Source organism: Cydia fagiglandana, chromosome Z (assembly GCF_963556715.1).
Source record: "Cydia fagiglandana chromosome Z, ilCydFagi1.1, whole genome shotgun sequence".
Lineage (NCBI taxonomy): Eukaryota > Metazoa > Arthropoda > Insecta > Lepidoptera > Tortricidae > Cydia > Cydia fagiglandana.
The window spans coordinates 37,717,156-37,732,234 of NC_085959.1; the positions used below are offsets into that span (position 1 = coordinate 37,717,156).

At 37.3% G+C, this 15,079-nt stretch overlaps 2 protein-coding genes across 2 annotated transcripts; one reads left to right on the forward strand and one right to left on the reverse strand.

Annotated features, from left to right (window-relative positions):
- The first annotated feature begins 9 nt into the window (after positions 1-9).
- On the forward strand, positions 10-2,775 carry LOC134679275 (deoxynucleotidyltransferase terminal-interacting protein 2). Its single transcript, XM_063538170.1, has 5 exons — positions 10-212; positions 470-694; positions 900-1,036; positions 1,419-1,583; positions 2,501-2,775. Exons 1-5 carry the CDS (start codon positions 125-127, stop codon positions 2,747-2,749), a joined length of 864 nt encoding a protein of 287 aa, XP_063394240.1. The 5' UTR covers positions 10-124; the 3' UTR covers positions 2,750-2,775.
- Positions 2,776-7,374: 4,599 nt separating this feature from the next.
- Positions 7,375-14,746, reverse strand: LOC134678640 (estradiol 17-beta-dehydrogenase 8). The gene is made up of 7 exons (XM_063537287.1): positions 14,587-14,746; positions 13,035-13,172; positions 11,567-11,760; positions 10,765-10,870; positions 10,417-10,501; positions 9,585-9,700; positions 7,375-8,842 (listed from the first exon to the last, which is right to left on the reverse strand). The coding sequence occupies exons 1-7, from the start codon at positions 14,627-14,629 to the stop codon at positions 8,757-8,759; spliced, it is 768 nt and encodes a 255-aa protein (XP_063393357.1). The 5' UTR covers positions 14,630-14,746; the 3' UTR covers positions 7,375-8,756.
- Between the last annotated feature and the right edge of the window lie 333 nt (positions 14,747-15,079).

A 15,079-nucleotide genomic window follows, 5' to 3' on the forward strand; every position in this document is an offset into this window, starting at 1 on the left:
TCACTGTCATCAATCCAAAACACACTAAATACAGACAAAAATGAAATCTGAAAACGTGGGATAAAAATCATCAATACCTATTCTATTTAACTTTTATCGAGTAGTCGCTTGTTAGTATTTCAAGATGGATTTTATTGTAGATACAGTGGGAGACGATGAGCTCCAGTTGGCCACAGAGCTGAAGGATGAAGGAGAAAAGCCAATATTTGTAGGTTAGTATAGTGTTTTTTATTTATTTTTTATTTCCATATTACTTAATAGAGTATGTGCGGAAAGAGAAGAGTTGTGGAATGTATGAGGCCCAATACATTCCACAATTCTTCTCTTTCCGAACAAACTCTAGAGCATTGTATCTTCAGCCACAATGTAATGATTAAAATGATAGTAAATTTGCTGCTATAATGGTAAACTACATCAATGGAAGGGATGCACCCTTGCAGCCAGACAATTCTTTCATTTTTATTTGCAGACAAAGCAGCCAGATTTGACAGCATCCTAGCCCTATGTCAGCGCAAGAAAGAAGAAATGGATGCCATCGCCTCAAAAGAAGACGAAGTACAAAGAAAACTCTGCCCTAAAACCGATTTCATGTTTGAAGCCTTCTTTGAAGAAATGAACTGGACGAGTGCTGTAGTTAAGAAGATTAAGAAGAAACCGAAGCTATTCCATTTTGAACAGCTAGATATTGAAACAGGTATTATCATTGCAGATGTATTCCACAAAGTTTACTAGTCTCTTCGGAAATAGAAGAGTTGTGGAATGCATTGTAAACTCTTCTCTTTCCACACAGACTCTGACAGTAATCTTTGAATATTTCTTATAATGCTAATTTTTTGTCTGATGATATTCCATGTCAATACATATAACTTAAAATTATATGATTATCTATTACTAAACAGGTAAACTCAAGTCCCAGCTGAGCGTGGTGGACATTGAGAAGGAGATGAAGAAGGCAGTCCTCCAGCCAGGCCTGGAGCAGCGGCACCGCCTCCCGAAATATTCCGTCAGCGATAAGAAGTTGAGGCTCATGCGAAAGGTTTGCTATGGCATCACTATTTACTACACTCCACTTGGAGTTTGAAATTGTTCGAATTAAGGCTGATGAATAGACGACGCGCGAACTCACATGCGATTTTAGGTACTTTGCGTGGTTACACTGTTGGTGACGTGTGACGTCCAATTCAATCGATTGATCAAAAACCGCAACGTAATGAAACTCACATGCAAGTTCTCGCATCGTCTAAATGAGCCCTTAGAGATGGGCCGAATATTCGGTGATTATTCGGTATTCGGCATATTTTTCAATGTTCGAATTTACCCGAATAGTTCAGTTCGAACTGCCGAATATTTGCTAGTTAGCATGGGTGTATTTCGCACTAATTAAAATGCAAAATACCTAACATCAATTAACTTTACAGAAGGAAAGAGCGAAGACCAAAGGCCCCGGCTGGTTCGACCTCCCCGCTCCTGAAGTGACAGAAGAGTTGAAGAATGACCTGCAGGTGCTCAAGATGCGGTCTGTTCTGGACCCCAAGCACTTCTACAAGAAGAATGATATGGAAGCTCTGCCTAAATACTTCCAGGTTAGTGTGTGTAGGGTTCTAGACTAATTTTGGCCTTAATTTAGCTTTATTTCAACTGTGATCGCCAAAAACGTGAACTGACGCGCGCGGCTACAGTCCAATATCGACCTTCGTGCATTCTGATAAAGGTCAATATACGCGTGGCCTTCAAATAAAAGGTTTAAGCCAGCAATGGTAATATTCCTACAGAAAAAGTACTGCATTTAAAATTTTGTATGTAATCTATTTTTTCTCCTAACTCTTATAGTAATCAAATAAGCTAAGCTATAATACACATCGAATTTTAAAAAATATTTTCTGCATAGGCGATATCCAGAGGGGAAAATGGGGACTATGTATGGAGATCCGGTTGTCCCCCTTTCCTCTAGTAACATTGATTAATTGAGTTGAAATAAAGCAGTGCAAGTTCATTCAAAGTGTCTTAATAACTCTTAAATTTATCTAAAGTTGGCTGGTATAAATGATTTCAAGAAAAGTACAATGTGGTGTGCATAATTATTTTTCCATCGTATTTTCACGGCAATTTCAGTCAGTCTCGGTACAAAAAGTAGTCGGGTTGACTGAAGTAGCAAAACAAATACGAACGTATCTGAGAAAATACAATGGAAAACAATTAAGTACTATAGTTCGTTTTTTTTAGCATTAGAAAGAACTTGAAAGAAGGTAAGCGATCTTGGCAAGTCTTTTAATTGAAAAACGCTTTTTAAAAATCAATAACTATTACTTATGAAAGCAGAAGAATATAAATGATCGTATTAGATTCATAATTGTTACATATTTGCCGTAACGTATTTTTAAAACGTGTTTTTCAATTAAAAGACACATCAAGATTGTTTACCTAATTTCTAATGCTAAAAAAAACGAAGTATACATCTGTAAATTACTTAAGCAGGTTATTTATATATTATGATTTCCAGGTCGGTAAAGTCATGGATTCGTCGCTAGACCACGTCAACGAGCGCCTAACTCGTAAACAACGTAAACGCACCATGGTAGACGAGCTACTCGCCGACTCGGAGTTCCAGAAATACAACAAGAAGAAATATAAAGAGATCATAGTTGAGAAAAGGAAGACGGAGTATAGAACATTCATGAAGGATAAGAGACAGAAAAATAAAGCGGAGCTTAAGAAGAATAGAGTTAAAGGGAAGAAGAGTAAGAATTAATTTAAATGTAAGTGTACAATAAAACCTTTTGTAAAGTATAAAGTAGTTTTGAAATACTCATTATTAGCTGACCGCTGACCTCACAGATCACCTCAACTACAATATGGAGCATATTTATATAGGTGATAAAAAATATTTATTTAAATCGGCGCTAGTTAAACCTTTGAACGCCACTCCTATCATGCGCGGCACATCGCATTAGCTGTATAGCCGCGCGAGTCAATTGACGTCCTTGATGATCAAAGGGTTAACTTTTTTTTCTGAGCTTCCTGTGTTTATAATGAGATTCGCGATTTAATAGCCGATGCAAGTGTTATTTTAAACGTTAAACTTCTATGAAATTATGACGTTTAAATAACACTTGCACTTCGTGGGCTATCAGGATCGCTGCAGTCTTTTCTTGGTCTAACTTTACCTATACGACGGCAGTACAAAGTTCTGAGTTCAGTTGGAACTAAACTTCATTGTAAGGTGGGTACATTCTAAAATAAAAAAAACATCTTCCAACAACCATTTTTATTTCCCTAAAATATATATTTCAGATATGTAAAATTAGCACATTCCCATATACACATATTAAGTAGATAAACATTGTTACAAAAATATATGCGAAGATAAAACACTCAAGTAAATCTTGACACCTGACTATCATGATTCATGATTATTGACTATAGTCCGTTTTTTTTAGCATTAGAAAGAACTTCGCAGAAGTAAGCTTGTGGTTCCAAATCCGGCACTTTTAGCGGTAATAATTTGAAGTAAATTATATGTATTGACCATGCTACATTAGATAATTCAATAATTATTAACAATTGAAGAGCCTGATAAAAAATGCACGCTTCCTTCTGTGGAGTTCTTTCTAATGCTAAAAAAAACGAACTATAGTTAGGCTAACTATTTGAGCTTGAAATGGCATGGTCCTATATTAAAAGTTGTTTTGTAAAATACAGCCACTAAATTATATTCGTCCTTACTTGTCCTATCATGTAAACAAACACTTCTCGAAGACATTATCACACTTTTCTCTGGAGTTACACAATAATCATCACTTAAAATGTTGTTGTATACTTATTGAAATCAATCAAATAACCACTGAAAAATATAATTTCTAATAAGATTTTCATCAATAATCGCAGTAACGAACGGATCATCTTAAAAACAACTGACATTACAATGTATAGATTGTCTATGAACCGTACCTATTGTTGGAATGACACTTTGACGTCACGTTTGTTTACAATGTTTACATGATAAGACACGTAAGGGTGTATACACTTTACGCAGAGTATGGCTGGTGGTAAAAATTTCACCCTGTAGACACAATATCGTCGCCGTAGAGCGAAAAGTCACCAAATCACAAAATGGCCAAAATTGACTTAGTAATGTCATCAAAATCGCATTTTTTTTCTCCAAATTTCAGTCTTATTGCGGTAGCAATAGAGATCATAGTATCAATTTTACAAAGTTAAAGAACTAACTAAAAACTCACTTGGGATTCAATATTTTAGTCGAAAAATACCTAATTCCGTTATACATTTTTAAACTTCTTGTAACTTATTTAGGAGCGTACCTAAGTCATTTTAGTTATTTTTTCCCTAAGTATTACTAAACTATTTAACCACGAAGAACCTCATTCAAAAAGTCACTTAATTTACTTAGTTACTTTTTGAATACCTGGTATGTCAAAAGTGTGAAAGCGAAAATTAACTAACTCTATTTAGTTATTTTTTATTCAAAGTTGTAAGGCAATGTATATCATTTAACCAAAGCGATAATTAATTATACAATTTTAATGAGTTTTGCCCTACAAAAAAAAATATAATACAATAATTAATCATATTTAATTAATTTTACCATAAAGACTGTACTGTACGTCGACGTTGTGATTTGATTGAAATTCGCTCGCAAGTTGGTGACTTTTCGCCCAGTACCGCAGTCCTCCGCACCGATATACCGACCGCTGCGGCTCCCTCCGCCGCGTCGACCTGCCAGTAAGTAGTTGCGCATGAGCCGACAGTGAAGCTACTGTTACTAGCACGAAAGCATGCCACTATTGAGCAATTGCTACTTAGTAGTATGTGTGTCGAAACATTGCTAATAATGAGCATGCTCATTTTGAGTTTGCTCAAAAATCAACGGTCGTGCGATTTTTGGTCATGCTACCTGCAGCGCGGATGGAGGGGGGGAGGGGGGAGTGCTTTTAGCGCGTGTGAACAGGTTTGCTTATTGATCATGCTTGTATCTTGTTTCTGTATAGCGCTTTCAACTTGAGAGAGTAAAAAGTCAAATTGATGCGGTAGCATCCGCAAATAATTTTTATAACCCGCAGCATCTTCTATTCGCATTTCTGTAAGCAATTGAGCACTTGCTCCGAAGTCCTGTCTGCTAGATATCCAATCACGGACCCAAATCTTTCTATTTCTTTTCTTTTTTTGTCGAGCTGATATAAGCTTCTGGATGCATTGCATCGCCAGCAAAAGGATGATCTTATTCAGCTTCATACGGATAGCTGTTTGATTGTCCATGGCTTTATTTGAACCGACAGAGAGCGAGAGAGCACGCTATAAAATGGCATGTGTATTGGAGTGTTTGCTTTGAGCATGCTTATTCAGGAGCAAACTTAAAACTAGCATACCTATTGCTAGCAAATGTAAACTGCTCATAAGCATGCTCGTATTGAGCATACTAATAGCACGCTTTTTAGCATGATACTTTAGAGCATGTGTAACAGTAGCTTGCTAGTTACATGTAGTTACTGTTTGCTACATAATAATTGCGTGTACCGAGATTAAGTTTAGTACGACACGCGCTTGGATTTGATAAAAAAGAAAGATGATTTGGATAACGAGGTAAGTGTTTTTGGTGTCAGTTTGTTATTTTATTGTAATTTTTTTTTAATCAAAAACTGTTTATAAAATGAAATGCTATTTCATAGATTCGTTTAGAAGTACTTGTATGGGGTAAGCCAAAAGGAACAGGATTATGTGGAACGAAACAAGTAAAATTTTGTTATATCGGTGTGATTACTAAAGCTTGTGGGTGTGTGTGCCTAATAACAAAATGCTTTTTTACATACTCGTACTACAATAACCATTACATGTTAACTCAATTATTTACTAAAATATAATAATCCGTATTTAAGATGATTGTACGGTCACGAAATTTAATTCCTTCCACACTTCGTACCTTGTCACAGTGAGAACAACATGAAATTTCTGGCGGCTTTCATTATTGGTTGTCAACTTGTCACTGTGACAAAGGTACGAAGTGTGGAAGAATAGTACCTACATTACGCTGCATTGCAAGTGCAGAAAAGAGGAAATGCGAAACGAGTGGCGATAAGTAAATTAAAACAGTCTTGTTTTTTGGGAAGGGAGTGTTTTAAATCGACACGAGTTGCGAATTACCTTTTCGTATCGTATAACGTTTTACAGTACATAATATGGCCCGTCAAATTTTTGACATAGTTACGTAATGTGCTTATTATCGCACTAGTGCGGTAATGTAGCACCATATGTACTGTAAATTAAATTTCGTGACCGTACTTGGTGTTGCCTGCATTGTGTTGTGTGTTTAACAAGCCTGTGTTTTTATCATCAATATCACTAACCGATAACCGAATTATGTCATAGTGCTGAAAACGGTGATAACTTTTTATAGTTATACTTTCTTTTATTTAAAAATAATGTCATTGTCATTATGTACCACGGAAGCACTATTCTTAATTCGACTATTTTAGCCGTATGGAAGCTGTGTGCTGATGTGTAACGCTAGCATGCGTTTCAACTCTCTTTGCACGCGAACATAATACATATATAAATATATTAGCTGTTAATTTTTAAAGAAGCATACAATAAAATAAACACATAAAGGTGAGAGTCTGAGGTGCATCATCATTAAAGCGATCATCAACAATCATTTCGCATACTTACATAAGAGCATGTCATGCACCACTTGATATTACGCATCATGCTAAATGAGGTCCAGTACGGTTACCATCAGTTTGTCACTGACATAAACGCCGTCGAGAACGTAATTTACTTTCTATACATCTCGCTCGCACTCGCATATTAGTGCAAACGGGATGTATAGAAAGTAAATTACGTTCTCGACGGCGTTTATGTCAGTGACAAACTGATGGTAACCGTACTGGTTTAAAGATGACTCACGCTAGAACGGTAACGTGCTGTGTCCGGCCCGAGAACGGTCCAGGCCGACGACATGCGATTGTAATAGGGTGGTATTTTCTTCAGTGCTCATTGTTAACGGCCTGGACTCGTTAAAGCCCTCGTTCTAACGTGATCATCCCTTAAACGTAACTAATCCAACTTAACCGCAAATTGGCTTAGTAACTAATTAGTTGCATCTATTTCAGAATTTTTTAGCTACCCTGGAAGACAAAGAAGCAACATAGACATTGGAGATTGAGGACTTATTTCAGGAGAAATATTTGTATGAGTCAGCTCCAGCATCTGCTGTGTTCAGTCCTTTTAATTTGATTTGTAGGTCAACTTTATTTGATTTGTAGTCCATTTTAATTTGATTTGTTTTAATAAAGCGTTCGCATAATTTTAAATGACGTGATTTCATTTGATCCTTAAATTAAGCAGAATCCAAAAAAATATTATAGTAAGAAGTTTTTAACTAACACGTATTTTCACTTTATCACAACAGTCATAATACGACTAACTTTACTTAGTTAAATCTAGACGCACTAAAATGTGGGCAAAAAATCAATAACTTCGTTCAAAAAATCACTAAGTCATAATTAAGGTGTAATATTTAAGGGCAAAAATTAATTATCGCCTATAGCTCCTAAATCGTTAGTGTGAATAATATAAATCCATTTTGAGCCCAAAGAATAGCAGTTTCCAATGAATAAACACATATAAAACCACAATTTTATCTTAAGATAATTTCAGTAAATTTTTTTTTAATTATTTTTTCTTTAAACCCTCATAACCAAAAATGACCAATGAACGATTTGGTGACTTTTCGCTCTACGGCGACGATATCCTTTTCTCTAGTTATTAGAGAATGGTAGATACTTATAAATAATTTCAATTCAATACAGCGTAGTCCGTTAATGATATTGACTGTATGACAATATCATAAAAAGTAATTCATGGTTCATGGTATAAAGTGTAAGAACATGAAATCCGCTTAGCAATATTTATATGTATTATAATGTTACATTTATCTTGGACTAGAACACTAGAATGACTTACAACGCGGGGTAGTATGTTAACAATATAATTCCGTATTTTTTCTTAATTTAATAATAATGGGGTTGGCCGGTGGAAGTTTTTTGCAGATGGCGCCATCATAGCTTGCCCCGTCAATCCCTAGAATTGTGTAATTTTTTGTTTTTTAATACCCTGGATTCCAGCCCTTTAAGCCAAATCTCATAGAAAAAGGGGCAAGCTATGATGGCGCCATCTATGCAAACGTTTGACAGTTGCCAACCCCGTTATCGACAAAGGCACTTTTATTCCATTTATTATGTGTATAATAAACATTTTTATTGTGAAATATATTCTTATTTTGTTTATAACAACTCAGACTTGAATATCGTACAAGTAGAAAAGTAGAATATAAATAGGTATATACTTACAGATGGCAGCACCAGTTATAAAAGGTATGTTGGTATTTCACGCAAGGCGGAGGTTTCATATATGACAAATCAGATAATATATAGCGTTTATAAATAAGACCATAAGCTAGAAATCATTAACGGACGCACCTGGAGGTATTTCATCTGTCCAATATATTGGTCCAATGTCATTCCGTCTCACTCTCTCATTAAGCAAAATGTGAGACATAATACACATTGGACAGGTGGAATACCACGAGTACCACGACACACTGCATATGATTCGTAGGTACGTCGCTTCGAGGTGCAAGCGGGATGTCGCTATAATACCTACGCGCATAGCGTTGTCTCTCTCAAACATTGGAGCGATGTGCGAATCGGTAGCAGTGTGCCATGCGCCTAACTGCTGGAAGTTTAGAACCCGCCAGTGACGTCGACGGCTGCCCCGGTTACGAAAGAACTTTTGTCAGAACTCAGGAATGTTATCACCTCTGCTATTTCTGTAAGTTAACATACGGATTATACGGATACAGTTAATAATGACTGTACTCACCTGTAATAATGTGTTAAGGTGACAGTCCATTTCCAACGACAGCTGCATTACTGTTCATTACAGTAATGATGTTATTTTCAATTTCCATAGTAACTATGGAAATTGAAAATAACAGCGACGCGTTCAGTACTAGTAGTGCAGCTGCGGTTAGAAATGGAATGTTACTCGCTACTAACTATAGCTCTACAAATAAGATCTTCGTTGGTTAACATAATTATTGCTGGTGACAGTACAAATATAGTGCATAATGTTTGTCCATCGTATTTTCTCGGAAAGTTCGTATTTGTGCTACTTCAGTCAACTTCAGTATCTTTTGTTCCGAGACTGACTGAAATAGCAAGACATGTTCGTACGTTTCCGTGAAAATCGGTGGATAATAATTATGTCCTACATCTGTAGTTCAAGTATTTTTAATAATGTCTACATACATTCTGCAGCGAGGAAGGGGGATAAGTGAAAGATTGGTAACGAGGGTGTTAATTCGCGACAGCCGCAGGCATGTTTCTCTATTGCAAAACTTACTTAGACCCACTTGCACCATCCCACTAACCCGAGTTTAAGCGGTTAAACCGTTAAGTCAGTATCAAATTATACTGGTAACCATGGTAACTCCAGGTTTAACCGGTTAACCCCGGGTTAGTAGAATGGTGCAAGTGTTGCCTTAGTGACCTATATATAAACGGACTTACCTGAAGGCTGGCCCATTCTGCCCAGAGGTATCATCTTTATCATTTGATGCATCACTTTTTCCGGAACAGTCTCAACGATCGGAGTCTCTGTGAAACCGGGAAGGACTGCGTTCACTCTGTAATAAGAATTAAATAAACAAAGTTTTGTACGGAACACTAAAAATTAGCTTTAGCCCGCGTCTTTGCCTGTTCTGCCGGGCTAGCACATGATTGGCGTGACAGTATCTCACCGCGAGATAGACTACCAGTCTTTTTCTAAGTGTATTAATTAAAGAGGGACGGGTCTACAGAATGAAGCCTTCCGTGATGAAAACTGCCCTATGTCCAAAGGCGACACTTCGTATATTTGTTACTTATTAACCCCCTTATTCATAAACACGCTACAAACCTCAATTAGCTAGTAATAGTTTGTCCTTATCTGTCATTTTGTCTTATGTATTTGTAAGAAAGGGATAAAACATAATACTACAAAATCACGCCCGTAAAGTTATATGCAGTATCCCGTTTTAGTATGCGAACTAATAATATAGTAACGTTCATACGAGCACTCTGTATGCCGGATACTGCACGCATACTACAGAGAACGGGATCCTGCAGAAAACTGTACCCGCAATAAGCTGGACGTCAGTGGGAAATAGCTTTCAGTGACGCAACTGGGGATCGGAGAGCTGGCGTCACCCCGCTCAGTGCGTCAGTCTGGCAATTCTGCGTGGTAAAGCAGCCAGCATCGTCGGTACCTTGCCGCAGGGGCCTTTTTAGATTTAGTTTAGTTTAGTTCGGTTTAGTGTAGTTTTATTTTTGGATAATCTGTATTTAAATTAATTGTACTTACCTAATATTGAATTTTCCTAATTCTTTCGCTGCCGACTGAGTCATAGCGATCACACCCGCCTTACTACTCGCGTAGTTAGTTTGACCTGTAAATACGGTACGTAAGTAGACTGCCGGTAGTATTTTACAAAATAGCATCTTCTCAACTATCATCTGACAAAATATTAATCGGGAGGCGATAACAGATTTTTTAAGAAGGTACCTACATGTTCATGTCATCAACTGGCGGTCTTTCCTGTTTTTTAAATCCAAAATAGCATATAAACCATGATCTGACTAAGTATAAGCCGGGAGGCGATGACTGACGATATATGCTCCTGGCCTTTAACGCAATATCGTTCAGACTTACCAATGTTGCCATACTTGGCGACTATGCTGGATATGTTTACGATGGACCCCGGCTTGCCCTTGTCGGCCATCGCCTGCGCAAACGCTTGCATCACCAGAAACGTACCCTGTAAAAACAAAAAGGAGGTTCTCAAGGTCATCTCGTTAGTTCTGAACAGATGAAGGGAGCTTTAAAAAAATTCCTAGTTAAAAGACTTCGAGCAAAACCGGGAATCGAGTCGGCATTCGTACTATTTGGCATTTGGTCATGTGATTTGGCAAAGAGGATTTGCCAAATCACATGACCAAATGGGCATGCACACAACTATAGTTTTAGCATTAGAAATAATGTAAACATCTTGATGTGTCTTTTAATTGAAAAACACATTTTAAAAATATGAATATCAATTATGAATATAATACGATCATTTATATTCCTCTGCTTTCATAAGTAATAGTTACTGATTTTTAAAAAGCGTTTTTCAATTAAAAGACATGTCAATATCGCTTACCTTCTTTCAAGTTCTTTCTAATGCTAAAAAAAACGAACTATAGCGCGGTGCCTGTTATGACTCATACGTACACTAAAAGAAATCAAGGTGTGCAAGACTTGTCTTTGACATGTGCCATTTTCTATGTATTTTTGTGTCGTCATCACAGATTGGATTTTGTATCTAGTGAGTGAGAAGTGCGACTGTGTGCACATTTGCCCTGTAAAAAATGGCAGAATGATTTGTACGGTAAGATATTGCTTGGGCAATGGGCACCTCCCTTCCGACGTGTCGTGTCGGAAACCGGTGTTGCTCGAAGAGATTGGTTAGTACCTTAAGGTTGACATCCTGCACCCGGCTATAGTCCTCCTCGGACAGTTTAAGCAGCCAATTATCTCGTGTGATACCAGCGCAGTTGACCACTATAGTGGGTGGAGCCTTGTATTGTTCCAGTGTCTTCTGGACCGCGTGTTTAACCGATTTGGAGTCTGATACGTCTAGCTCGAGCGCCGAGTGGTCGCCTGCGTCTGAAAAGTACGATAAATATTTGAATAAAAATCCTGTATGCATTTCAAATGTTTCGTTTTTGACATTTTGAGGTACAGTCGGCGTTAGATTTATAGGAGCGGCCAAGTGTTCACAATATCTGAACACGCACTCTAACGCCTTGACAATAGAGGCGAATTCAGATATTTGCAAGGGCGGTGTCCATAAATTATGCCATCGATTTTTAACCTCCCCCCCCCCTCTAAAGTCATCCAAAAATCATGCTTCAAATGATCCCATTTCCTCCTACTTCATGCTACCATCATCCGATGACAAGACCCCCGCCCCCCTAATTTGAAATTACGTAATTTATGAATAGCCCCAAGCGCATACGTACAATTGCACATAATTTTTAAGTAGGTAGATTATTTTATCATTAAACTTTTTATATTTATTTCTCATACACTTCTATTGATTTATCGCAATAAGATAGTTATATTATAATAGATATATTATGTATTAAGTATCACTATCGGTGACATAATTTATGGCAATATCAAGGGCATTGGAATGTTAAGTTATAAGTTTTATTGGCATCTTTTGAAGTAATTCATTTCATAGGTACAGTCGCCATCAGATATATCGGAGCGGCCAAGGTGTCACAATATCTGAACATGCACTTTAACACCTTGAAAATAAAGGCGTGTTCAGATATTTGTGAGCACCTTGGCCGCTCCGATATATCTGATGGGGACTGTACAAAGATCTTTTAGTACCTACATATATTAAAACCTTATAGTGTATGGTATGGCTGATAAAGATGTATTTTATAACCTTGCTTATCTAAAGCATGGGTTTACAGTTATCAAAAATAAATACTTATAGACTATAATATAGAGCTTTGTTGCTGGCAGATTGATTATCTACCTTAATAGAAAGAGCATAAAGTCAATACTTGAAACTGGTAATAGCACCATATTTTTGGCATATCTACACTACACCTTACGGCACCCTAGCCTAGTTGGTTGTAACCCTGCCTACGAAACTGGAGATTCGAAGGGTTCCGTACCATTACGCAAAAAAACGGCAAAAAAACACGTTGTATGGGAGCCCCAAATATTTATTATATTTTCTTTTTAGCATTTGTTGTTATAGCGGCAACAGAAATACATCATCTGTGAAAAGTTTCAAGTTATCACAGTTCATGAGATACATCCTGGTGACAGACAGACGGACAGAGGAGTCTTAGTAATAGGGTCCTGTTTTTCCCTTTAGTACGGAAGTCTAAGAACATGTTTAGTTTTGTAATACATACCATTAAACCCACTAGCGAGAGCAGCATGGCTTTTAATAGTCTGCTCAGCCGCTGCATAGTTCTTATCAGCCGCTATGACGGTAGCTCCCTCCCGTGACAAAACCTGGCACGTGGCACGTCCTATTCCTGACCCAGCACCTGAGTGAGAATGCAGAATATGGATTAATGTGTATGGTGTTAAAGGTTAGCCCACAGCAATGACCCAGCTTAAAGGCTTTTTAAAGCTATCAACTCTTTGAAGATCATGTCTATAGTACGCCTAGCCTTAGATAATGCCTAGATAATGGAAATTAGTAGAGACGCCTCCTGTCCACATTGTGGTAAGGAGGAGACTAGCTTACACTTACTAGCAGAATGTACTATGTACGCGGCACCGCGATGTAATACATTCGGTAGAGACACACTAGAAGAAAACGAACTAAAGGGCGACGAACTCAAAGATGTCCTTCTGTTCTGCAGGAAATCAAGAAGACTTGAGGAGAACAGTGTAGGAATGCCGCCGGGACAGTAACCTGCAGCTCCAACTCCAGGGAACCGGGCTGAATGAACACAACAAGCGATCGACAGCCCACCTGCTTCCGGCCGGGCGTCCCTACACTACATCTACGCCTAGCCTTGTAAGAATGCACGAAGGTTGATATTGAGCTGTAGCCACATACGTCAGTAGGCGTCTGTGGCGATTAGAGGGTTAACCCTTTACCAGGCTGAAAGTTCAAAAATGACAATCAAATGTCAGTCTTACTCATTGAAAATAGAACACATGTTTGAAGTGCTGTATGTGGGAAATATATATCCCTTAGCCTGGTAAAGGGTTAACCTTTTAACTGCCACAGTCAGCTCTGGCTATTATGGGAAAGTAACTCATAACACTAGTATAATTATTCTTTTTATGATATCCCTGTAACTAGGCCACAAAACTATGGGTTTAAAAACAAATATATAAGTTTACATACCTACCTGTAGGCTGTAGGTATAATATTTATTTTACACAAATTGACTAAGTCCCACTGTAAGCTCAAGAATCAAGAAAGATTGTGTTGTGGATACTCAGACAACAATATAGGATACAAATACTTAAATACATAGAAAACAACCATGACTTAGGAACAAATATCTGTGTTCATCACACAAATAAATGCCCTTATCAGGATTCGAATCCAGAACCATCGGCTTCATAGGCAGGGTCACCACCCACTAGGCCACTTCTCAATAAAATAATGTATTTTTGTAGACCTAGACTAGATAAATCTTACATGGCATTGCTAAATCATAAAAACTACTTAGATATTAAATAAAACCGGGACTTAAAGAAATAACCTAATAACAGCTGTTCAACCAACGGGATATTTTTTTTACAAGTTTATTAAATAGGTAATCTACCAGAATTGCTCATAATATCATACTTTTAACAAATTATTTAATTCAAGTATTGTTTGGATTAAATAATTTGTTGAAAGTTTGGATTGAATATGTTGAATTGAATGCGATATACTTAACAGCAAAATGCTAACTTCTGAAGTTTTGTTTTCTTTTTTTTTAACTTAAAACTAACCTGTCACAATAGCTAATCTGCCAGCAACGATTCCTGACACCATGTTGATGAACAAGTTAACTAATCAAAACAATGTAGGTATAGAAACTGGCTACTACACCGCGGTTTTTTCTTTTTATAAACCTTCCTCGACTTTGAACTATTCGTTATCAATATCGGTTTGACACTGGTTTGACATTGACATTGAGTCGGGTTCTTATCAGGCGCGTTCAAATATCACCCTAGTTTACCCCATAAAGTAGTTTTTCTTTTTTTATATCAAAACACAAAAACTAACAAGGCGGCAAATAGGCGCGCAAATAAAACGTTTTATTTAATGACATCGTTTCATATTCGTCAACAAAATTGAGGCAAAATTTAAACTTAGGCGCAAAAGTAGCATGAGATAAGAAGCTGAGAAGGCTAAGTCTTCTTTGACTAGGTATACTCGGTCAAGCAAATCTTGTCAGTAGAAAAAGGCGGCAAATTTAAAATATGTAGGCGCGAAGGGTTA

Coding starts and splice junctions, on each gene's coding strand:
- LOC134679275 (XM_063538170.1), top strand. CDS start 125: ATGGATTTTATTGTAGATACAGTGGGAGACGATGAGCTCCAGTTGGCC. Junction 695..899: donor ACAGCTAGATATTGAAACAG/GTATTATCATTG, acceptor ATTACTAAACAG/GTAAACTCAAGTCCCAGCTG. Junction 1,037..1,418: donor AGTTGAGGCTCATGCGAAAG/GTTTGCTATGGC, acceptor TTAACTTTACAG/AAGGAAAGAGCGAAGACCAA.
- LOC134678640 (XM_063537287.1), bottom strand. CDS start 14,629: ATGGTGTCAGGAATCGTTGCTGGCAGATTAGCTATTGTGACAG. Junction 11,761..13,034: donor TCTCGCTAGTGGGTTTAATG/GTATGTATTACA, acceptor CGTACTTTTCAG/ACGCAGGCGACCACTCGGCG. Junction 10,502..10,764: donor CGCCAAGTATGGCAACATTG/GTAAGTCTGAAC, acceptor CCGTATTTACAG/GTCAAACTAACTACGCGAGT.